General features: G+C 36.8%; 1 protein-coding gene across 1 annotated transcript; it reads right to left on the minus strand.

The window, feature by feature from the left end:
- Positions 1-24,581, minus strand: LOC108668434 (mitochondrial import receptor subunit TOM70). The gene is made up of 10 exons (XM_018155660.2): positions 24,147-24,581; positions 10,219-10,392; positions 7,787-7,994; positions 7,464-7,629; positions 4,974-5,181; positions 4,571-4,705; positions 4,226-4,338; positions 3,597-3,708; positions 2,261-2,481; positions 1-1,512 (listed from the first exon to the last, which is right to left on the minus strand). The coding sequence occupies exons 1-10, from the start codon at positions 24,366-24,368 to the stop codon at positions 1,350-1,352; spliced, it is 1,722 nt and encodes a 573-aa protein (XP_018011149.1). The 5' UTR covers positions 24,369-24,581; the 3' UTR covers positions 1-1,349.
- Positions 24,582-27,028: the final 2,447 nt, after the last annotated feature.

A 27,028-nucleotide genomic window follows, 5' to 3' on the forward strand; every position in this document is an offset into this window, starting at 1 on the left:
CAAAGAATCATAACGTATATTTCCATAAAAGCCAAACTTAAATCGCAAGATCCTCTATATTCAATTCTAGCATCGACAATCAATATTAAGCTATCAACAATCGTCGTCTGAAATAGCGCAAATGCAATCAACAATAGATCCTGTCACATGCATACAGATCTGTTAATTACATCCGCGTTTCAAGTGTAGATGCGCTAAGATATTCAAAGTATATACATTATGTCATGAACGAGCAGGCTAGTATATAAGCATATAACTACGGGACATTCTGCCGTAATGGTATGCGGTAATATCGTTAATAATGAAAGGTCTTCAGAACGTAGGAATATTATCTACGAAAAAGACTCGTTTAAATGATTGATTAAATTCTGCAGATATTGAATCAAAAGTAAAATAAATGTTAAAGGAAATATAAAAATGCACGATCTTCATATCTATATAAATGCCAAGTACTATTTATAGGCGCACATGTTCAAAAACGATCGATATAATTTAGAAAAAATTATATTAATCAGTGATTTTTTGAAAGATAGACATGCAGAATCATTGTGGTCTGATGCAAATAAGAGGACACATTGTGCTAGTATGTTGGGCAATATGTCGGTAAACATTCATTAGGAAAACAGCATACCGGCTACGGAATGACGAGCTCAGCCGTGCAGGCGACTAGAAAATATCGAGCCGACGCCTACTTTAAAGTGGCCGTATAAACGGCATGGCTACTCAACAAGTGCGGCCAATCAACGTAGTAAGGAAAAAATCGCACATATATAGTAACTTCCATTAACTGACTTCATCACATTAGATAATAGAACCTCTAGAGGCCCATAGAATCACATAACTTATACTTGAATGAAGCAGGGAACTTGTATTGCAAGGGATATGAAATTGCTGTAAAATGAACAATATCTTTTCACCGATCTAAAACACTTAATCATCATAAAGGCTGCCGCTTAAATCAACGAAATTAACACAAGGAAAGCGAAATAATTAATCAGAATGGTCCCGATAAAAAAAAATCAGTGAACTTTCCTCAACGTTGGCTGATCTTTTTAGAACAAATTAGACGAGCACAAATAGAATATATCCACATCCAAGAATAAGCTCATCCACAAAGGGGAGGCCACAAATCAAAGCCAAGGCCTATTTTAATATGTCACATAAATGGCATTAATCATGCTTAACCTACTAAAAAACTAACTGAAATTTACTCGAAAGTTGCGTTCGAAAGGATATGAGGAAAAACAAATCTCGAATGTCATGTATATCCAAAAATAAAATCAGAAAACATTCCTAATAATCCTTGAGCGTGAAACAAAGATACTACGTCAGAAGAAGGAACAGGAGCACTAGAACTGTGAGGGGCTGGGCAAGGTGATGCCGAGCCTCTGCACCACCTTGATCTGCGCCACAGCCGCGTCCCTCAGCGCGCAGTAGTGAGCCGCCTCCTGCAGACTCTTGGCCAGTGGGATCGCTCGGTTGAATAGCTCAACGCCGTCCTGCAGGTTCCCACTACAACAATAAAGCCTAATTAGAAGCAATCCGCTACAATAAATTAAGCTGATATACGGTACATTTAATGGGAAAGAAGCATTAACTGGTGGCACTGTACAGAAAACAATGGCAAAATCTGAACCGTAGAAGAGATGGAATGACAACTGCAGGTAGAATTAAATAGGAATAAATTAATTCGAAATAGAAATGAGTGCAATGACACTGGAATAATAGGCTAGACATTAAGTTATAAAAGAATAAAATGAATGATGTAACAACGTTAAATTGTAGAAACAACATACAGCTTTAGTGACTGCTTTACATTTCAACTTTAATTTTCATTCGACCAAACAGAGCCAATTTTAACAAATTTATATTCAGTTGACTGAGTGAACAGCAATTTATAATCATGGAGCGGTAAGCAAACGAAGAATCTATTACCCCAAAATATTAACTTTACATAGAGTAAAGGTTTTCGTGTCGAAAATTCAATACTTCCAGTACTTTCTTCTTTTAAATTAAAATGAGAGGTGAAAGCTATGAATGAGTTAATGCGAATTCAACCAAATTCATAATTAACTGATCATGCAGAAGATGGACTACGATTGCAATTACGCCAGTGCGTTTTCAAGCGAGTGACAACGAAGGCTCATGTCTCCTCCTTACTAGGAACCATTGGAATAAATCTCATTTTGCAAACAGACTATCGGTATCACGGCAAAGATTATTTAATCTCTCTATAAGAAGCATGGTTTGTAGCACTTACGTTTGAACGTGAATAGTAGCGAGGTTTTCTAGCGCCAGCTCGCACATGGGGTCCACTTCAAGAGCTTTCCTAATGAGCTTCTTAGCGCCGTCCAGGTCACTCTTCCACTGCACCTGCAGCATGGCGCGGTACACAATGCCTAGTGGGTTCTCCGGCTCGTTGGCAAGCAGGGTTGTGAACTGATCCTCTGCTTTGCTGTATTCCTCCTCGTCGATGTAGATCTGAAAACAACATGTGTAAATTCTACCTGCATCTCGGCGTACATCTTAACCAACGTACCTACAGGATATTTGATAACTCAAGGCGGCTATTATTCTAAGGACGAAAATAATGCATGGTTACACGATGCTTAAACGTTACTTGATGAAGAACTGAGGTGCAAAGCATCCAACAAGTATGTCTTGACTGCGTAAATAGAAGAATTCACTACATTCAATCAACTATTCATGAGTGTATTTTAGAGGACACACACCTCAAGTTACACTTCCCCCGCACTTATTTGATCCTTGGCGCTTAACTGGCAGTGGACTTGAAGAAATGTAATCCGATAACATAGTCCGTAGTTTTAAGCTTTTCCGTCAGAGCAACAATGATGTCGAAATACTACCTTACAATTCGAACATTCGTAGGGAATGTAAGCTCAATGTAGGTAAAAAATAGAAAAAAACTTTTAAAACCCGTTTTCTTACGGACAAAATAGAAAAACATTTACTCTTACATAACATTACATAGCATTTTACATAACTTAAATGTTATGTAAGAGTAAATGTTTTTCTTTTTTGTCCGTTAAGAAAACATGGTTTTTAAAAGTTTTTTTATTTGTTTTATTTTATTATTTTTAGTTTTGTAAAAAGCAGAAAAAAGTTGTTTTTAAAAATATTTTTATATTTATTTATTTTCTACTTTTTAGTTAGCAGTTTTAGCAATTCAAATCAATTTCCAGGGTTGGCACGTGTGGATGTTTGAGAAAAAACTCAATTCCAAACAGTGAAGTTTTAGTGTTTTTTTTTTGTTTTTTTTTTACAAATTAAAAAAAATTTTAATTATTATTTCTGATGATCAAATCTTTAATTGTTAGGCAGCATAAGCATGCATGCCAAATTTCAACTTACTAGGATGTTTAGAAGTGCTCTAAATACGGTTTGAATTTTTGATGACAGACAGACAGGTAAAAAAGGCTTCAGCATCAACTTAAGGCACTGAGCTCTTGCGGTAACTCACATTAGGTAAAGGTAGCATTAATGTGTCTGTTAACAAAGATATACAAACATTTCGATCACGCGTAGAAGTGAACACTTGAAAAATGAAAGTGCACACATCCAGGAGTCCCCGTTACCTGGGCGAGCAGGAGATAGAGTTCAGTGCACTTAGGGAACCTGGTCCTGGCCTTCTCGAACTCGGCGATGACTTTCTTGGCCTCAGAAAGGTCATGTTTATAACACGCATGCCTGCACAGGGAGCCTTGCATCAATGCAACTTCTCACTGTTAAGTATTCACTATCCTATCAGTAAAATACAATGCAGCATATATGTTACTTACAGTTCAGAGAAGATTTTCAACAATTCGAAGTAAACAGCAACTACTTGAATGGCAAATATTGCAAAAGATAGAAAATTTATGGATTTTTAAATTAATGATTTCTGAATGAATATTATTGATTTTAGCCTACAAAATGAACCGCAAAACTTTTTTTCAGAAATAGAAAGTTAATCAATATTTCTTCACTAAGGAGTTTCAATATTAGTGTGGGACACGATCCATAAAAATTAATTTAAAATCTCAACTAAATCATGTAATCTACAATCCGAAATTCGCGAAACAATCGAAGGCAACAGCCAATGGAAGCGTTAAACATGCAATACTAAATTCAACGAAGACATATAACTTTATGCGAAATTATTAGAGCTAAGAGTTGAAAATTTCAGCATGGTTTCTGCACCAATGGGCCGGGTGGCGGTTATTACCTGTAGTCCGTGTGAAGTTTCTGGATGAAACCTATGGCAAAGTCAGGCGCAAGCTCGACGACCTTATTGAAGTTCTCGATGGCTGCATCAATATTGCTCAACATCAGGAACATCTGCGTGTGAAGGTCACAAATTTGAAACCAAATATTGCGACGAACGACGACGTTGTTTGCTTGCACACGTTCCTTGATGTCCTTCAAACAAGGCTTATATTCACGCACAGAATTTTCCCGTGAAAAGTGCAACTAATGTTTATTCACCAGGCATAAACGGTTATATGGTTTTTAGGTTAAAGACTAAAGCAGTTGCGAAAGATCGAATACATGACATAGATATATTATTTACCTGTCCCCTCTGATGGTAGACATCAGGATTTTTGTCATCAATATTGAGGGCTCGGTTGTAGATGACGAGAGCCTCGTCGCTGTTGTTGAATGCCACCTCCATGCTCCCGAGCTTTGCAAGAGCCACGGTCCTGAACTGCGAACAAATGTAAGAGTCAAATGACTTACTCTCTTACATAGTACACCATTGTAATCACATAATACTATGTATGAAAGTAATTTGGAGTGTTCAAGTCAAAATTCAAAATTAGGCGAATGCTTACGGTATTTCTTCCATTGGAAGCTCTAACCTGCTTTCTTGACTACAAATGGAGGAAGTTTATTGGCTGGAAAATATTGAAACACAGCCATGATTAATGATGCTCTCAAGAAATGTTTAAATAAAACACAAGCATGAATCTCACCTCGGACGGAACAGACTCCATAGCAGCAATTTCATTGAAGTCCTTCTTCGCGTTGTCCCTGTCTAGCATGAGGACATACATGGAGCCCCTGAGCAGCAGTGCGCGTGCCCTGTACGGCGACAGAGGGTTGGCGAGCTCGTTGCTGCAGCACTCGAGGATTTGGTCGTAGCGCTCCTCCCGCATGTGCTGAACAGCACGCAGATACCCGCTGACGAGACAAGCAGGGAAAACAGTTAATTTATTGTCTCTGGATCTAAAAACTTTGGGACCGATCTGCTGACACTGAGAATAGTAGTTAGAATAATTCATTATTTCTGGCAGCAAATTCTCCATATATTTCTTGTTCAGAGTGAGAATATCGTTGGCTCCTTGCTGACAAACTGGATAAATTTTTCGAGTCTAAGCTAGCATTGTAACCTTGTTTGATGCGTAGTTATAGATCACACAGCAGGATACAAATCAGCTGTCTAGTTAAAAAATGTTAACGTTGGTCGTTGTATGAAGAAATAAGATGATGATTATCAGGTGATATTATTTTGTTCAAGTAACCAGTGATAAAATCTGGCATATAGCTATTAAAGGAATATTAATAGGTACATATACTGTATGAATATCAGGCACAAATTGAAAATGATTTAAAATAATTTTGAATCCTTAGCAAACTAACTGGTCGAAGTCACATTATTTACACAAGTTAGACAATTTGTTTCACATGTTAATATAAGAGAAAGTAATTTATGGCGGCCACATTATTTCGTCAATTGCTGAGCATCTGATGAGCCTGACTTGCAATTTTGGACTTCCTAAACTTTCAGAAGGTATGAACAGGAAAAAATCATCTCCAAGCTATTGCCAACTGCTGATACCAGGCAATGAGGTATTTGGAAAAAATAAGTCCTAACTCATCTGGATCCTTCTCATTTAAATGTTTATAAAAGATCATGGTTGAAAAACGTTAAAAATAATTTCTCATTACCTCATTAGAATTCTGCTGAGAAAATTCACCAACTAATCTTAGAGCTTGTACCAAAATTTAATTGTAGTTCTTGCTCCCTTTTTTATCTTGTCTTTATGATGTCTCATTAGTAAAACCCATGAAAATAATCTAGATCGGTCAATGTAGTTCAGCAAAGTAAATGCTACTTTTCACAGCAGCTGATGAATCAATAAGTGCAATGACAAAAAAGTATAGGTACATGCTCATATGCAGGAATTGCTCTTAGAGAAGCGTGTCTTTCTTGAACATAAACTTGCAGATTTGACACCTTTTATACTTTGTGCAATGATAATCCAAAACTTCATTTTACTCATTTGATCTATAACGCACTAAGCTTGTCAGTACAACAAAAGCAAGTTCGAGTAGTCCATTTGATTATTTCAAAAAGATAGCTTAATCTAGCATGGCTGGAGATACCCAATTCCTGAGATTAGAGAATCCTGTTACATCAAACTATTTTATTCTGAAACTAGCTGCTAATTTTCAATCTAACCATATATTAAGAGGATAATGACCCTTTCAAGCACCCAACTATGATAGAATCAGGGTTCGTACCGGTTTTTAGAAAAAAAATTCCATGACTCTCCATGACCATCAATATAATTTTCCAAGACTTGTATACGACAGGTTTAGCATGACTGAAAGACTAACCGTGCATATTCTATCATCTCCTACAGTTGACAAATAGCAAACGTGTAAATGCATAGCTCTTCAAATGTGGCATGGCTCTTCAATGCTGCTTCCCCCATATTTGACACATATTTCCCCCATATTTCAGGCACAATGTACCTGATATTGCCACACCTTCATGCTTTGGATGGCGAGCAAGCCAGTCACGATAAGCTTCTATTTTTAATCACAAGTCGTGAAATTTACACTTTCCAGGAATGGTGATGTAGAAATTGCACGCTGAAGATAGAACGCTGCAACTACAGATCAAAATGTTGTCCAATGCAACTGAGCTCGGTGACCAAGCTCAAGTGATTGGAGAACCAATCACAACGTACCTAGGAAACAAATTACTGCACTAACAGTTTAACATACAGATCAAAGAAAAACACTTCCTTTTTTCTTCTTTAATTTGCAAATTTCATGACTTTCCATAACCTAAAATGTGCTTCAATGACTTTCCCGGCCTGGAAAATGAAAAATCAAATTCCATGACTTTCCATATTTTCCATGACCGCTACCTATGAACCCTGTAGAATTCTCTGTTAAATACCATTTCGATAGTTGTAGGATGAGCAAATATTGGCAGATGGGAATGTTCCCATGAAGAATACAAGACTTGCTTGTAAGTTTTGTGCTGCACTGAGACCAATTAAAATTTCCATTATATGAATAATTGAATTCAACCAAAGGGATTCAAAATCCTAGAACAACCTAGCTCAAACTTTTTTATTTTGATTGTGCATGCATCAAACTGTTTTGCTTTGCAGCACAAGTCATTTCAAACACACAAGCTGTTTAATTTATAAATTAAAGCCACTGACTTGGACACAGCATGCTTCTCAGCTTCTTCATCTGCTGGCTCTTTTTCACTGAGCACCTCTTTGAAGACAGGGTCACTGCAAAAGCCATTAAAGTAAGGCTTGATGTGGTTCTTGGATGGCAGCTGATTTCGAGGAACACCAAATACCTCTTTGGCATGAGCCATTCCTGTAATATTTAAGATAGATAAGAAAAATGAGTAACATAAAGGTTTACCTTTCCAATGAAGATAAAATGATTTATATATTTCATGAACATTAGTCAATGGCTACAACATCATCAGATCACAAGCTTAAACTATTCACTGTAACCAAAAGAGTCTCACCAATTTCCTTTAGTATTCTATCCACAAGAACTAGGCTCTCTTGATTGGCAAAAGACTCAATGATGCAGAGTGCAGTGTAGTCTTCCAATGCTAGATCCAAATCAAGAAGAGCTTCAGCTGCCCTTGCACGTCTTGTTAATGCTTTCGAGTATCGAGGGTTCAGTTCCAGAGCTGAACTGCAGGAACTTAGAACTTCAGGCCAGTTTTGCTAAAAGAATCAGATAAATACATAAATTTTTCCACAACAATGATCTATGGTTTGACAAAGCTAGAAAACAGTGCAAATGAATTTTATTTCATAAAAAAATCTTAATTTACAAAGAAATCTAGTAATCTGCTCATTCACTAAAGATCAAATTTTTATACTAGTTTAGGTAGGCTCAGTGTCATACCTCTAAAAAAATTGCCTTGACAGTTCTTAGTTGAACAAAGCTTTACTTATGTCCATTCTACAGAGCTTCTGCAATTTATTTTTATTGTTATTTCTTATACTCATCAATTTGATTGCACCTTTTTAGGGTACAGTATATAAAACACATGAAGGAAATATAGGTCAATAGGAAATTTTTTATTATTATTCAACTAGTGAGAGAATTGCAAAATGGGAATGTTGTTTTTCAAATGAAAGAACATTTGAACATTAGTCACATAACAAATGAACATTTTCATTGTCTATGAACATTTACAAAAAGAAATCTGTTGGTATGTAAATTGCACTTTTGGAACAAATCAAAATCACATATAAAAGTTCCACTGAGAGGTAAATTTTTGGTTGCTAGATTTTTTAATGAACACAAACTTTTTAGCCATGGGAAATCAACATAATGACACCCTAATTCAACATGAAATTTCCGTAATTGAGCAATAGAAAATAAACCTCTAGATTCAGGAAGACTTGCCATGAAATGACCTAAACACACAAGAATATAATATTGATTAACTTTCTTGCAATTATACACATGGGTTAGACAATATAAGGGAAAAGCCTAAGAAATCCACAAAATATATTTTAGTACGGTTTAGGTCCACCTTTTGCATCAATTATGGTGTCAATTCTCTGTGGTATTGATTCATACAAATTGTGAATAGTTTCCAAAGGAATTTTAACCAATACTTCAGTTAAAACATCCTCCAGTTATTTCAAAGATGATGGCAGCAGGAATCAACGTCCAACATGCATCTCTAAAATTGACCATAAATGCTCAATAATATTCAGGTCAGGTGATTGTGGTGTCCAAATGAGATGCTCAACTTCATTAGAATGTTTCTTGTTCCATTTTCAAACAATTCCAGCTGTATGGATGAGGCATTATCATCTTGAAAGATGGAGTTCTCCTCTGTAAACAGTGCTTGAACCATTGGGTGAACTTGGTCCTCTAAAATTCCTAAATAATCATGGCTGTTGATGTTGATTCTTCCATGAAGAGAAATCGTTGGTCTGCCAGATATCCAAGAAATAGCACCCCAGATCATTACAGATCCCCCGCTATATTTTCCAGTTGGGAGGAGGGAGACGGGATTGAATTACTCTTTTGGCTGTCTCTAAATGTAAACTTGGGAAGAGGTTGGATATAAGGTAAATAATAATTTGTCAGAAAAACTTATATTTTTCCACTGTTTGAGGGCCCAATTTTGGAGGTTTTTACACCACTCTAAACATGTTGAAGCATTTGTATTTGAAACCAGAAGTTTTCTAATTGCAGCTCTTCTATAGAAAACAGATCTGTGCAGCTCTCGGCAGACAGTTTTTAAGGAAACTGGGTTTTGTTGGTGTCCATTGAGGTCTGCAGAAATTTTAACAGCCGTGGTCTTTGGATTGTACCTCACAATTCAATTTGGGAACCGACCTCTTTCAGACAACTTTGATGTTCCTGTGCTTTGCTTAGGACATTTTCCCTTCTTTTTCATAAGCAGTCATTTCTTTTGAGACAGTAAAGCATTTGGCAAGTTGGTCACACAAGCACCAGCCATATGGGTACCAACAATTTGGCCTCTTTGAAAGTCAGATAGGTTTGCCATTTATAGGTTAGGTTATAGACACATAAATGTACTAAAAATATTTGTGCAAGGATAGAATATCAATTCGCAGCAGTAATAAACAATAAAACATAAAAATATGGTCTGTTTCTATTGTTTTTAACCTGTTCAAAAATTAGGATATCAAATTGTCAGGCATTTCCCTTATTTTGTCCAACCCCTGTATATACCTATGTCTAAAAAAATGTATGTGAAGCTTCCAGGTGCTTAATTGAGCATGGCTGACATTAGAATTTTATTAACAACCTCAGGAAAAATTACTTTTGCAGAGGATTTTTTAATTGAATTTAAGCATGTTGAGCAGTCAGCCTCATTTGACATGGACTTCAGGGGGCTGTAACTCTCAAACAATCTATACCAGAACACAGTCCTACAATTGACAGCCATTTACTTACCAGTGCTTCATTGGCAGCAGCTTTGTTTTGGTAGAAAGTAGCTAGGTCTTGTGCGGCTTCAGGTGGACAAGCCTTAATAGCAGCATCGTAGCATTCAATGGCTTCAGTGTAGCGCTTGTTCAAAAAGTGGCTGTTCCCTGTAGATTTATGCTTCATTGCTATGCCCAGAGGAGTCTGTGGAAAGAAATTTTGTAGTTCAGACTTATGATAAAATAATTCATTAATTTAAGCAATAAGCATAAAGTTCAAGTTTATCGACATAAATGAATCTTAATTTTTGGAAGAACTCTATTATAAAACCCACAATTTTTCAAACCACTTCAACTGGTTCATCTGTCCAGTGATTCATGATTCAGCTTAACAAGAGATGGCAGATCATTAAACATGATTGGAGCTGCTCAAAAGTTTTCAATGATCCATTGCTGCTGAAAAAGAAAATTAAAAAATGCACAATTGAAAGGTAGGAGACCATAGGAATGGTAGGTCATTCCTTGGCTTTGTTTCTGATAACCACTCATTTTTTATCAATTTACTTTACATACGTAATTAGTTACATGGTATAGTCGTATACTGTCAAATGGGCTATTAAGGGACGGTTTTGAATGATTTTCATTAATAACTTCTTACCATGGAACATTTCATAAATGAGTTTGGACTCATTTTTAAGGTCTTTGCAAGGGCTATTGCATGGCATCTTCAAAAAATTATATATGCTATTTGTAAGGTGCTAGATGCAAAAGAAAAGCATCCTGAATTACCCCTGGGAACGGGGTAATTTGGTACACTTGAAATAAAACTCAATTTTAAAACGTTTCAAGTATGCAGAGTGTACTTTTACATTACCCTGTTTGACTGTCCTTTATTACCCCATTTGACATTAGTATAGATATATAAGCAAGTTACAAGAATACCACTACTATAAGTGTTACCAAGTACCAACTTACCCTGGCACACCAGTTACTTCTGATCTGTGCAGTTTGGTTTGTAAATTGAATCTCAAATCTATAAATGAATTTGAATTTAAGCAATAAATTAAATGAATTTTTCATTTACATCTCTTGAAAGGTGCAATGCTAATATTTAATCCAATTACAACCTACTGGGATAATACCCCATGTAAATTTTTTATAGTGTTATGCCATGATTGAATTTTATTGGATTTTTTTATCCTTATGATTTGAGAATCATTTTAAATAACAAAAATATTTTGTCTCTATTATATATTTCCAAAATTTTAGTCAATGGCCACAACATCATCAGACCACCAGCTTAAACTATTCACAAAGTCATAAAAAGAGTCTCGCCAATTTCCTTCAGTATTCTATCCACAAGAACTAGGCTCTCTTGATTGGCAAAAGACTCAATAATGCAGAGTGCAGTGTAGTCTTCCAATGCTAGATCCAAATCAAGAAGAGCTTCAGCTGCCCTTGCACGTCTTGTTAACGCTTTTGAGTATCGAGGGTTCAGTTCCAGAGCTGAACTGCAGGAACTTAAACTTAAGGCCAATTTTGATATTTCAGGCCAGTTTTGATGATACATTACTGTTCTACATATAGAACTCAAAAACAACTTATGAAAGAGTCTAAAAAGTCTCTGCTTTGACACTATGCTGTACCATAATACTGCAGTACTAACATACCGTAGGTGTAATATATGTTTGGCAATGCCGTACTTCTGTGAGCAGCATTGGCATTGCCATGCAGTTGCTAGTTTGCTGTCACTGTGCATTTAATGAGGGATATTCTAGAGGGATATTAAATTAACCAGTACACATAGCATATTGGAAAGCAGGACCTGAAAGCTTGGAAAGGCCAGGAACTTTCCACTTTCAGACAATTATATACATATCCTATCACTTTCCAGCAGTGATTGGTTGATGGGATTGTGATTTTAGCCCCTTTCAGCTTTCCAGCTGTGATTGGTTAATGGAAATGTAATGTTATCTGCTTTTTAGCTGTGATTGGTTGATGGGGATGCTTTCAAGCTAAGATTGGTTGATGGGGATGCTTTCAAGCTAAGATTGGTTGATGGGGATGCTTTCAAGCTGTGATTGGTTGATGGGGATGCTTTCAAGCTGTGATTGGTTGTGCCCATAAGCCCCACCCCCACATATGGTATATGTACTGTCAACTGGGGCTACTCGGGATGATTTCAAAAGTTTTTCATTCATGACTTCTTACCATGAAACATTTCATAAACAAGTTTAGGCTCATTTCAAAGCTCTTTGCAAGGGCTATCACATGGCTTATCCAAAAAATTGCATATGCTATTCGTAAGGTGCCAGAAGCAAAAAAAAAGAGTGTCCCGAGTAGCCCCGTCAAAAGTGGCTACTCGGGACACTTGGAATAAAACTTCATTTTAAAACATTTGAAGCATGCAGAGTGTACGCATCCATTACTAACAGTACTCTGAAGTCCTCCTCTTTTATTGTAGATGATGTAAAGGTAGAATAAATGACATTTTTTTTATTTTTACTTGTTTTCATTTTATTGATATGATATTACCATATACATTAATTACCGTATTATTGATGCGATATTACCATATTACTGATGCAATATTACCGTATCCATGAACATGCCATTGAGCATTTACAACAACCTTGTCCACTGCAAGCTTCATATCAGCAGCCTTATAGCATTTTTTTAAACATCAATATTTGTGTTATCAGTGCTCTCCATCTCATTCTCTTTGCCTTTTTTGCAGACCATTATTTTATGTGTCAGTGGAGATTGATTAAAATTTCAAATCTCCTATCCGCCAAAATATCGTACTCACACTACTGCCTGTGGTTGGTGAGTAGCTGCCAAGATATACCTTTTTTAATCACTGCTCATATATTCATTGATGAAGATTTTAAAGTTGTGTTTTTGAGAATACCGTTATAGATGAGGAATATATTTATCTGTTATCCTGCTTGATAGTTTATTGTGTATATATGTTTTGAAGTTTGTATTGATGTTGTGTTTAATAATAGTGTGTTAGGTGTTGATAGTGTTAATATTTTACAGAAGCATCTTCAAGCACTTTCATGAGCGGCCCATGCCCCGTCTGCCTGGTTGCCCGTTTGTCTGGTTGTACGGTTGTACCATTTGCCTAGTTTTACAGTTGCTGGTTGTCCAGTTTAGGAGTTATATGGTTATTTGAGTATACAGTTAACAGTTTTCCAGTTACCCAGTTATTTGACTAGGTTTTTTGATTTAGGTTTCCCTATCTTATTTAAATTTTAAGTTCCTTAATAATTAAATCTTGTATTAGAATTAAATAAAGTTGAACAAAAAGAGGAAAAACACCTGGTGGACAGGGATGGCTATAAGGGGAGTTGGGAGGCCATCTTTGATTTAACCCTTTGAGTCTTAATTAGTATTTTTGAACTTCCTTTATACTTTTTTATTATTTTTATTAGTGAACTTGTTTATTTTTATTAGTGAACTTCCATTCTTAGATTTCCAGCCTGCTGTGCAAGCATGCATGAGATTTTGCTCCCACACAATAGCTTTTATGGTGCATCATGTTCAACTCTCATTTGTGGCATGATTTGTTATTAATTTGTAAATGCTAAATTGTTGTGTTTGACTGGGTGACGAATTGCAAATGAATTAATATTTACTCTAATTTAAATCTTAAAGTGTTGCAACCTTCACTCTTGATTCTTTCAAGTGTAACTTTGATCCATCCTATTTTTATCTTCTCAACCTTAACTAAAATTTTTGTATCAGAAAATGTGATGGAGGTGAATTGATAATAATATATGAACCTCAATTTTTAGAATTCCATCCTGTTGGCAAGAATGAGGAGGCTCTTCCATGCGCCTCAATGCTGAACAGTGCGACGTGGCTGTATCCAAGACAGAGTGATTTAAGGATACTTGGTTCCACTTCTGGCTGCTCAGATTTGAGAATTTTGGAGTGAATGGAATCTTTACATATCTCCAAACAAAAACCACATCTCAATAATGTGTTTAGTTCATATTATCTGGAAAACGTGGAAATTGTAAATCTCTAGGCTTTTGCATTTTAGGGTTTTTTCTTAAGTTTTATTCTTTTCGTGAACCCTAGGACTAAGTTGTTTCAATCAAGTCCTGTATTTTGATATAATGTTTAGCATTGTTAGGTCTTGTTTAGGTTTTATGTCTGTCTCAGAATTTTGACTTATAAAATGATTTTATTCATTTTAGTTTGTCAAACTGATGATGGAGCTGGACTCCATTTACTCGAAAATGTTTTCAATATGTATATGGTGAATTTGCTTGGTGTTTTCTTCAATTTTAAATTCCTTATAGGGTAAACGCGGTATATTCCGACACTGTGGGTAATTCCCACACTTCTCAACTTTTTCCTTTATATTAAGCTTTGTCTTAGTTCCATGCATTTGATGATGGTTGAAATAGTGACATCACACTATCAGTGTTGAATTCCAGAGGGGTAATTTATAAACTGATAAACATAGCAAATAGGAAAGCAGGACCGAAAAATCTGGAACATCCAGCACACTTCCACTTTCAGTCCATCATCATCACTGATGAGTCTCTGCAAGATGCCACAGCTGTTTCATTGAAAAAAACAGCGCTTGCATCATTACAGTAACAAGAATCCAATCAAGGCTTGAAGACGTCCAACGTAACAGTCACAAGAATCCAATCAACGCTTGAATGCGTCCAACATACTGTCACAGGGATCCAATCATCGCTAGAACGTGTGCAACGTCACAGCCACTGGAATCCAATCAGCGATAGAAAGCTAGAAAGGACCGCCTCAAATGCACATAATGTTTACGCACTGATGCTAACTTAAGGCGTAATGCTGCAATTCTTATTTCAAGAGCGTAATACAATAGTGTAGTTATGTCATTATTGATGGAAATCGCAAAGAATAACATCTTCACTATGTACACTCACTCACAAATACATGAAAGACTGCCTATTATTCAATCCACAAATACAAAACTGACCACCGATGCAATCAGCTAAGACATCCAATCTCCTTTCATTGCGATCAGCCAAACAAAAAAAAACGTAAACAAAGAAGGCAGCAGGGATACCAACCGCACCGACAACCAATGTGAAACCGACATCAATATAGTCATGTGAAAAAATGAAAGATATGAATTCTTCTATATTAAAAATTTATCAGTAACTGACACTCAACAGAAATCAGAATGGTTTAATAACTTTCGTAAACATTATACATGCATGCAGAATTGATCATGTGCAACAGTGGCAGGAATCTAATGGTTAGTGGTTAGTTTCCATCACGCGATTGGTTGGTGAGGTAACTACAGATCATTACTGCAGATAAAGCTCCTGAACTTTGAGACAATAATTGAGTGAAAATTTTGCGTGATATATTGTGAGCCTTCTAAAGTTTTAATAATGAAGAAATCACAAGGTTCACAGAATCTAAAGGTTTGAATGCTAAATTTTTTACTTTTGAGTACTCAATTGACTATTGAGTCTATTCTAGTCAGTCAACTGTGAAGTGTCAAGTTGTTTTTTGTGCATTGCCTTTTCTTCGAGAAGTTTCTCCAACTGCCGATGAGTTTCTCCTCAATTTGAAAGCTGAGGTAACGAATAGGTGCCATAAATGTTTTTTTATATTTAATTTGAAACTATTATGTTGGGAGTAAATAGTATTTCCTTCTGTAGATACATTCCTCTTGCTCATCTGTGAGTGACGCGCGCTATTAACAATCTTGCATGGGACCTTCTCTGTGTTGCCTGACTTGACGTTCATAGGATCATAGCTACCGTAACCGAAGCCGATTTCTGACGGCCTGCAAACCTGTTTCTAGTTGCCTGGAACGTTTTTTTATCAAGGCGGAACGCTTTTTTATGTGATGTGAACCACGAATTTTAGAATTCCAGCCTGCATACTATTGCTTGCCATACTATTGCCAAAACACTAGGTCTGGGCCGTCTGGCGAGAAAATGCTAAGATCCAAAGAGAGACAGTGCACGTCACCAAGGAGAACATCAAAAAATGTGTCAAAATTGATAGTAGACCTTGCTCTATCAAATAGTGATAAACTGTTTGTGTAGAAAGAATATTATAGTTTGAGATTTATAAATAAGTCTGTGAATATATTAGGAATCCTCTAAGTATACTTGTATTTGCTGATTTCAAGTGGTAAATAAATTAATAGATGATTAAGTTAAGAGATGGTTTTAAACACATAAAAACTGATTTCGACACAGCTTGAAATTAGACACGCACAGCTCATTTTGAGCTGTGTGCAAAAATTAAAATTTTCTTAATTAAAAGCCTAATTAAGTAGTGATCAATATTCAATAGTGTTCTAATTCCCAGCTGTGTCATATTCCAATACAGCTCACAGAGCAATCGGAATTCGAACACAAGAGGGTTGGAATTATGAATTGGTAGAGTTTGAAGCACGGCCTGAACCTGAATTAGTCTCATGAAATGCCAAATTTAGTCACACACAGCATCGGAATATATGGATTTAGTAGGTTTGCATTCTAAAGGCTTTTATATAAATATGACAACAGTTTGTGAAGTTTCATTGTTGCTGGCAAGCAGTGTGGAAATCCAGAGGGGTAATATATTAACTGGTAAACATAGCAAATCGGAAAGCAGGACCAAAAAATCTGGAACATCCAGCACACTTTCACTTTCAGTCCATCATCATCACTGATGAGTCTCTGCAAGATGCCACAGCTGTTTCATTGAAAAAAACAGCACCGGCATCATCACAGTAACAAGAATCCAATCAACGCTTGAACGCGTCCAACATAACAGTGACAAGAATCCAATCAACGCATCCAACGTACTGTCACAGGGATCCAACCATTGCTAGAACGTGTGCAACGTCACAGCCACTGGAATCCAATCAGTGATAGAAAGCTAGAAGGGACCGCCTCAAATGCACACAATGTTAACGCACTGATGCTAACTTAATGCATAATGCTACAATTCTTATTTCAAGAGCGTAATACAATAGTGTAGTTATGTCATTATTGATGGAAATCGCAAAGAATAACATCTTCACTATGCACACTCACTCACAAATACATGAAAAACTGCCTATGATTCAATCCACAAAAACAAAACTGACCACCAATGCAATCAGCTAAGACATACAATCTCCTTTCGTTGCGATCAGCCAAACAAAAAATGTAAACAAAGAAGGTAGCAGGGATACCAACCGCACCAGCAACCAATGTGAAACCAACATCAATATAGTCATGTGAAAAAATGAAAGATATGAATTCTTCTAGGTATATTAAAAATTAATCAGTAACTGACATTCAACAGAAATCAGAATGGTTTAATAACCTTCGTAAATGTTATTCATGCATGCAGAATCAATCATGTGCAACAGTGGCCGCGTTGCGGGAATCTATGATGGTTAGTTCTCATTAAGCAATCGGTGGGTAAAGTACCTACAGAACATTACTGCAGATAAAGCTCCCAAACTTTGAGACGATTATTGAGCAAAAACTTTACGTGATATATTGTGAGCCTTCTAAAGTTTTAATAATGAAGAAATCACGAGGTTCACAGAATCTAAAGGTTTGAATGCTAAATTTTTGACTTTCGAGTACTCTATTGACTATTGAGTCTATTCTAGTCAGTCAACTGTGGAGTGTCATGTTGTTTGTTGTGCATTGCCTTTTCTTTGACTTCGAGAAGTTTCTCCAACTGCCGATGAGTTTCTCCTCAATTTGAAAGCTGAGGTAACAAATAGGTGCCATAAATGTTTTTCTATGTTTAATTTGAAACTATTATGTTGGGAGTAAATAGTATTTCCTTCTGTAGATCCATCTCTCTTGCTCATCTGTGAGTGACGAGCGCAATTAACAATCTTGCATGGGACCTTCTCTGTGTTGCCTGACTCGATACAATCATAGCTACCGCAACCGAAGCCGATTTCTGACGGCCTGCAAACCTGTTTCTAGTTGCCTGGAACATTTTTTTTTAAGGCAGAACGCTTTTTTTATGTGAAAGACAAATTTTAGAATTCCAGCCTTCTGGCAAGAGGGGTGTAGAGCGGTGTTTTGAGAGTGACGTAAAGCAAACAGAACTCGAGTTGTGCATAAGGTGATTTTTTATACCGTAAACTGGGGTAACTTTGACCACTTTTCTTTTTCAAAATGATGCCATTTTTTTGCTAGATAAGTTTAACTTAAATTGAAACATGCAAAATACAGGTCTATACTCTAGCTTTACTCACCATAAATTGCTGGCTCCTGCCTCTCATAGTTTTGATGTAATTAAAAAAAAATTGCTGGTCTTTTTTACCCCAGCTCTGGGGGTATCTTTGACCGGGTGGTAAAATCAATTTTATTTTTTAGTAAAATAACTCCAAATAACTCCATGCATTGTAGTAGAACTCTTCTAGTTACATATGCAAAAGAAAAATTTTAGGAAAGTGTCATAGTTTGCAAATGGGGGGTGCCGCCCCCAAATGGGCAAAATGTGACCATCTAATGGCAGCCGTGACGGGGTAACATTGACCAGTTTGGAAATTAGGTTAAAATTACCATATATAAGACTCTGTAGAGTCTGAAACATGAAGAAAAAAACATTATAGGTGTATCAAACATAAAATATGTTATATAGGTACCTATGGTAATTTTAACTTAATTTCCAAGCCGGTCAATGTCACTCCGTCACGGCTGCCATTAGGTGGTCAAAGTTACCCCATTGGGGGGCAGCGCCCCCTATTTGCAAATTATGACACTTTTCTCAAATTTGTCTTTTGCATATGTAACTAGAAGAGTTCTACTAAAATGCATCAAAACCTGGAGTAATTTTGCCAACAAATAAAAAAAGTGGAGGGGTACTCTGACAGGCTTTAAAAAATAGTTTTTTTTTGTGGGTCACATTTTAATTTTTTCAACCTATTAGATATGCAAACTTTTTAAATCTTTCTATTTTGTTACGTAGCCTCAGTATTAGGTCTTTAATGCCCATTGACAAAATTTTTCTATGTCAAATGGTTTTTGAGTTTTGGGGGTTTTTGTTAAAAAACCAAAAGTGGTCAAAGTTACCCCGGGAGTCAAAGTTACCCCAGTTTACAGTAACCATTCATTTTTTGCTACGTCCTTAATGTGTTGGAATATAGGATAAACGCGGTATATTCCATCACATTAAGGACGCATCGAGAAATGCAAAACTATAAAAAAATAACCGTATGCGTTACTCAAGTTCCGTTTGCTTTATGTGACTCTCAAAACACTGCACTATGTGTCAGCAACAATGAAATGTCACAAGATGTTGCCATATTTATTTAAAAGCCTTCAGAATGCAAACCTACCAAATCCCTATATTCCGTCACTGTGTGTGAGGCGTATTCCGACCGCGCTTCAAATTCTACTGATACGTAATGCTGTCATCCACGTGTTCGAGTTCCGTTTGCTGTGTGAGCTGTATTGGAATACAACACGGCTTTGAATTAGAACACTAATGAATATTGAACACTACTTAATTACATAGGCTTTTAGTTAACAACTATTAAGCTTTTAATTAAGCAAATTTTAATTTTTGTACACAGCTTGGAACGATCTATGTGTGTCCAATTCAAGTTGTGACGGAATTAGTTTTCATGTGTCTAAATCCATTTCTCAACTTAATCATCTATTAATTTATTTACGACTTGAAATCAGCAAATACAAGTATACTTAAAGGATTCCTAATATATTCACAGACGTATTTAAAAGTCTCAAACCATAATATTCTTCCTATACAACCGGACTGGAATAATGGGCAGGAGCCACCCGTAGAAGAGCAAAAATCACCCGTGCACATTGAACAATTTCACCCGTGGCCATGGATAATTTCACCCGGTGGCCAATGGCCATGGATAATTTCACCCGTGGGCATGGATAAATTTAACCATGCTCGTAGAGCTACAATTTCAACAGTAATGGCCAAAAGCCCTTAAAAAGCACATCACCAGAAATAATCGATTACATGTAAGGCTGTGCTGAATTCGTCGTACCTTCTTTCACAGATAGTCACGCAGCACTTGCAAGAATCTGTTGCCTTCTTGGCGGGCGGAGTCTCTCATAATGCGGATTGCGGACATGCGAGCAGCTACATCAAACCCTTCATTCTTCAATAGCAAAATCTTTGAATAGGTTCGAATAATAATATATGATTCATTTGAGTAGAGTTACGAATTTCAAGGAAGCGTAAATCAGAACATTAAAAATCCATGCTAAGAATTATGATTTTAAAATTAACCTCATGACAAACATGCGAACATTTAACTTTGTTTTAGCACATTTGTTTGGACATCAATCATGTTCAGCTAGTGGTCGTGTCAGAAAACCTGAGAGAACAATATTCACTTTGTTTTATAAGCCAATACAATACAATACATAAAACCAATGCATTCGATTAGAAATTTCTATAATTAGTAAAAACGCGTCTTACTGATCAACTCATACAAATTTTGATTGATTAAACACATTAGACAATCCTTGTTCATATTAGATCTGAATGTCACTCCTTACATAATTTTTATATGATTATTACGTACACAAAAATTACGTTTTAATTGATAAGAATGATACGGTTAGCAAAATTAATGCATAACGACTAACGCTTATTTAAATTATTATCATGTTAATTACACATGGCCCACAGAGCTGGGATCGAACCTGCAGCACTTCTCTGGCCAAGTCCAGGTACTCTGAACAGTAGCCTCTGGGTTACTGTTCATTGGACATCGATCATGTTAGCTATAGATAAAGCTATGGAAAAATAGGTATATGTTCAGATTTGAACGTTCGGCCGCTTGGCGCGAGAAGTTGAGATACAGTAGGGAGCAGCTGTTCACGCGCGATTTTGTAAAATCGTCCGAGAACAGTAAAATCTCACCCGCGATTTTCGAGAAGCACCAGGGAGGACAAAAATTTCACCCGCGATTTCCCAACTTCACCCTTGAAGAGCCTCTTTTTACCCACGGTATTCTGAAAAATCTGCCCATTATTCCTGTCTGGCTATACAAACAGTTATTCACTATTTGGTAGAGCAAGGTCAACTGTCAAATTTGACACATTTTTCGATGATCTCACTGGGTAGCGTGCATTGTCTCTCTTTGGATCTCAATAATTTCCTGCTAGATGGCCAAGACCTAGTGTTTTGGCAGTAGTTTGACGTGCAAATGTATGACGTCACCATTTCAACCATCAATGAACGCATGGAACTAAAACAAAGCTTAAGATAAAGGAAAAACTAGAGAGGTGACAGAATTACCCACGATGTCGAAATATACTGCGTTTACCCTACCGCGTTTACCCTAGCTAAATTCCTTCAACTGATAATTAATCTTCAAATCTTGCAGCTTCAAAAAAAAATGGGAAAAGCTTTATTTTTTGGCTGAGAAAGTAGAATCATATCATACTTGAAGACCATTAATAAAATAATGAAATACATAATAGGAATTTATAATTATAAATTATTAGCGATTTTTCATCATAATTGAATAATATTTACAAATCACTAAAAAAGGATTGCAAAAAATTCTAAATTCATAATAAATATGTTGCTTTGCAAACTGTATATTTCAAATTGAATTAGCTAGGGTAAACGCGGTATATTCCGACACATTAAGGACGCATCGAGAAATGAAAAACTATAAAAAAAACGTATGTTACGTAAGTTCTGTTGCCTTCACATGACTCTCAGAGCCACAGCTGTACACTGTACATGACCTCAAACTTGCAACTTTGCAATTGCAAGTGTTCCATTTCCATATATATATATATATATATATAATATATACTAACAGTGGCATATTATAGACGTTTACAATTAACAGGTTTCTTAATTCATAAACGCTCTCACTGACTTGCAGGCTTGCAGCCATAACGTATATACAGCTCTTGCTGTTTGCGCTCGATAGCCGATACCAACTCTGAACAACTAATACATCAAGTGCTCTTAATCAACTCGTATATAGGCAACTTTTGCATTCGAGTATATCGGCAAGATCTAATGGAACTTTTTTCAGAATCAAGAGTACATCCTTTACTGGCTGCAACGTTGTGAGGCCTCCTCAAGATATCCTTTGCTCACTGGAGAGTGACGCGTCTCTACCAGCGACCTCGGAAACGTTCATGCGGGGCACAAAGCTTATGCAGCCTTCCCAAGATCTCCCTTGCCTTGCTCATTGGTGACTGTGAGTGATGAGTCTCTACTGGTGTCAGTAGCAACCTTGTAACTTCTACCGAGCACAATGTGCACTCTTCTTTCAGTAGATTCCTCTTGCTTATCCGTGAGTGACGCGCACAATTAACAATTTTAGGATTTTCTCTGTGTTGCTGGACGTAAGTCACGTAAAACGTTCATGCCAAGGCCGATTTCTGACGACCTGCAAACCTGTTTCTAGTTGCCACTTGTCTGGAACATTATTTTTTTCAAGGCGGAACCCTTTTTTTTAAGTGAACCTCTAATCTTAGATTTCCACTCTGAATACAAGTATACTTAAAGGATTCCCAATACATTCACAGACATATTTAAAAGTCTCAAACCATAATATTTTTCCTATAAAAACAGTTAGGTATTCACTATTTGGTAGAGCAAGGTCAACTGTCAAATTTGACACATTTTTCGATGATCTCACCAGGTGGCATGCATTGTCTCTCTTTGGATCTCAATATTTTCCCACTAGATGGCCAAGACCTAGTGTTTTGGCAGTATTTTGACGGGCAAATGTATGACGTCAGTCTCACGTCACCATTTCAACCATCAACAAACGCATGGGAACTAAAACAAAGCTTAATATAAAGGAAAAGCTGGAGAGGTGCCATGGTCAGGAAGATGTGCCAGGTGCACGGGAATTTATTTTGTCATTTTAACGACCTGCGCGGTGCGCCATACTACGTTGGTAAAAAAATGCGCCGTGCGCCGTACTTTAGAAAGCTTAAATAGTTCTACTATTTTAGTTGACAATATACGCGAGTATATTGACTTACGCGAGTATATTGACTACGCGAGTCAAACTGACAATAATAAAATGTAAGACATGTCCGGGTTACTTCTGACCCTTCCGGTTGTCCGCCTTGTCGGATACAGAACGTACGGTAATCGTAAACTGCGTCTGTTATACATATGAAATGTAAACAGACGGTGTTCAGTGTTGCCATATGACTTTGGAGAAAATTTCGGTATTATTGCAGATTAACTACATCCAAAAAAAAGGGTGTTTTTTTTTTAATTATATGTTTTTTGGGGTGTAGATTACGAATCTGAAATCCATTTTTTTCGTCTTCTTTACCCGTTGCAGTGCAACGGGTTAGGCATTTTTAGCGCGATTTTTGGGTCGGAAAAAAATCGGTTTTCCGATGCCGACCGCCAAAAAAGGATTTCAGATTCGTAATCTCATAGTGACAAACCAGAGATTTTTTAGAATCAGTTCATTTTCAATTTCCTTATTTACTCAAGATTTACACCTATTTCTTATGTATTATAATGCTGGTATCCATGATACTTTGCTTGTCTACTTATAAGACTCAAAAATGAACTTGAGGTAGAATCTAAAAAACTCTCTGCTTTGCCACTATGCGTAATCTACACCCCAAAAAACATATAATTCAAAAAAAAACACCCTTTTTTTTGGATGTAGTTAATCTGCAATAATACCAAAATTTCTTCTAAAATAAAGATGGCCACGATTGCGCAAACACGTGCGCAAAGATAATCAATTTTCATTACATTGCGCCAACTGTGCACAGCAAATCAGCAATAGCTTAAAAAAAGTGAAAATGCGCAGGAAAATTCACCGAAAACATACATCATCCTGAGTGTGGGAGAGGTGACGGAATTACCTATGATGTTGGAATATACTGCGTTTACCCTATATGCAATTCTGGAGCTACCGCTTATTAATGTACTCTTGTATATAAACATAAACCACAGTTTCCTTATAAAAAAAATTTGGAAAAATAATTTTCAACTTACTTGGTCATCAACAGTGGATTTAGCAGTGCCATTCTTTGCTTTAGAACTGCCAGAGGTCTTCGATGGCTTTTTTGGTGGTTTCTTGTCTCTAGTTGATTCAGAATTGGCATAAAATTTGTAATAAATGCCTGCACATAGGAAGGCAGCTCCTCCGAAAGCTAATGCCAATTTCCATTTAGATGTACCAGAATCCTCCGCCACGATATATTTAGAAGCAGACATCTTCGTGAAGTTTCTTACTTATTAATGTATTCAGAAAAAAAGGCGTTAAAAATGTATCCGTCACACAACAGGTCCAATATGGCCAGTAACAACACTTAAGTCTATAATCAATCGTTAACAAACTTACAACCGGTCACACGAAAGCACTAAGTCGGCAAGTCGAAAACAATCCTGGATGTGTGCTTGCAGAATCATAAAACCGTGAATGTCATCAGTAGAGCTGCAGCAAGTGACTTTACTTTAAAGCCAAAGTCTTTTATATGCCAAATGTCAGTTATATGGAAATTTTACGGTTGAATTTATTGATCAGGTGATTGATGATTGGATATAATAATTCACTGACAATGATAATTCCAGGCTTGAAGGGCAAGTCATATGAAGAAAGATTAAAGATTACGAAGCTTCCAAGCCTCTGTTATCGACGTCTGCGTGGGGACCTCATTGAAGTATTCGAGTATACTCATGGTTTATACAAGGTCCCAGAAGAATTACTAGCATTTGAAACAAGAACCAATACCAGGGGCCACGACTATAAACTAAAAAACTGTTGCATCTCATCCAAGCAAAATTTATTTTTGCTTCGAATCACCGACATGTGGTACAGCCTCCTCGTTACTTAGTTAGCGCTCCGAGTATAAACGCGTTAAAATTTATGTTCAGACTTGAAATGCCTAGCATCATATCGAACCCGGTGAAAGTCTAGTAGTTATTTCAAACTATCGTCAGTCTTGAAAAGATCCAGTCAAAAGGCATGCTTTTTGATCTTCTGTGAACAAGTCACGAAAACTAAAAGAATCGGCGACAGGCCATATCAGACCTACTTTTCAGCGGACATCACTATGTTTCTTTATGTATAAAAATAGAGCTTGTATAGATAGATCATTTTCATATTCTCTCTCGTGCGCTAGCAAGCTACTAAGTTGAGTAGCCTATGCATTTGAGCGCTTAGAGACACAGGTACCGTAAGCTAGCAGCTGCTACTCCAGCCAGTATAGTCTTCATGGAGGTTGCACCCTAGCATGCGCCTACTTCTACTCTTGCCTCGAATCTACACACAAACAAACATTTTCGGACCTAGCATAATCTCATTGGCTGCATCAGGGTGGAGAAGCGGGGCAACTGGAGGACAGAAGCTGGCCATTGGCTGTAGCAATGTGGGGATTCGGAGTGAGTGTGGAGGTACACGCAAGCTGGGATGCAGCCTCCATGAAGACAATACTGGCTGGAGCAGTGGGTGCGGTCAAACGGCGCTAAAATTAGCATTGATAACAGGTTGATTTCGTTGCAGTGACGTTTGATCAGATATATATCAACATCAGATGTCTGGTGGGAAATGATCAAAAGTTCTGTGTATATGCCTATACTTAAATTACCAAGCGTTACAGGTATCTGAAGGCAGACTTATTTAGTGCAGATAATCGGAGTTTACGACGGCATCAGCAAGCAGAGAGAAGATGAGCATCCACAAACGCTACACGGACCTCTTCAGGAAGGCGTGGCTGCCGTGCGAGCCCAGCAGCGCCAACAACATCCATGCCAAGTGATTGGCAAGATATTTAAATATTATTTAAGACACTGCAATTAATTAAACGCTTGTCTACCGATGCATTAACGATACTATTCCTATCTAAAGTCATAATCAGATGAAGGAATTGGTTATATTCAGAGCTGGGCAGCTCTACTTTGAAATGTAGCGGCCGCTACCGCTACCGCTCCCTGCTCTAAATGTAGCGGGCGCTACCGCTACCGCTACATACACTAGATTGTAGCGAGCGCTACCGCTACACCCACTAGATTGTAGCGAGCGCTACCGCTACAGTAAAATGTAGCGCCTCTACATTAGCCGCTACAATGGCCAAAACTATTGGAAATCTCTAAACATTTATTGTTCTGCTATTGGGATTTACTCATAAACATTTAATGATAATGAAACATTTTCAAAATATATCAATGCAACTTTATTGCAATTAACCTAACCGAACTAGTACGGGTTAGATGCAGTAAATAAAAGTTACAATTATTTTAATGTTTTACCTTCCCTACATGGATGTCTACTTTAATCTACCAATCACAAAAATTATCCACATATACATATAAAAAATAAGTATTTTATTTGTATATATATATGTGGATTATTTTTGAGATTGGTAGATTAAAGTAGACATCCGTGTAGGGAAGGTGAAACATAAAAATAACTGTGAGCAAACTGAAACATGAAAAAATACCTGTAAGTGGTATCACAACGGGTTTAACTCTTCTGCTTTGATCTGACTCCAAAATATCATGTTATAATAATTAGTCAGTCGTCGAGGATACAATACTGATTTACACTAATTATTTCTTTATTCCATTCGAAATTTTCAAGCTCCCTAAGGTTGACCATCGAATTTAATTTGTCACTTGCAACGTTAAAATTTTACCATCGTGAAAATCGAGTCCGACTGGAAATAAGAGCTACGGGCGGCGACACTCGAAAATTTTAGAACTAACAAATAAATAATGGGCTATCAAATATCTAACATAATTTCGACTCTACAAACTCCAAAATATAAACATATGAAATCTCACAATATTGATAATAGCATAGAATAGAAAAGAAATGTCGGCACTGAAAAAATAGGCCTATGGCCTGTTGCCGATTCTTGAATTTTTCGTGACTT

This window comes from Hyalella azteca, unplaced genomic scaffold (assembly GCF_000764305.2).
Source record: "Hyalella azteca isolate HAZT.00-mixed unplaced genomic scaffold, Hazt_2.0.2 contig17590, whole genome shotgun sequence".
NCBI lineage: Eukaryota > Metazoa > Arthropoda > Malacostraca > Amphipoda > Hyalellidae > Hyalella > Hyalella azteca.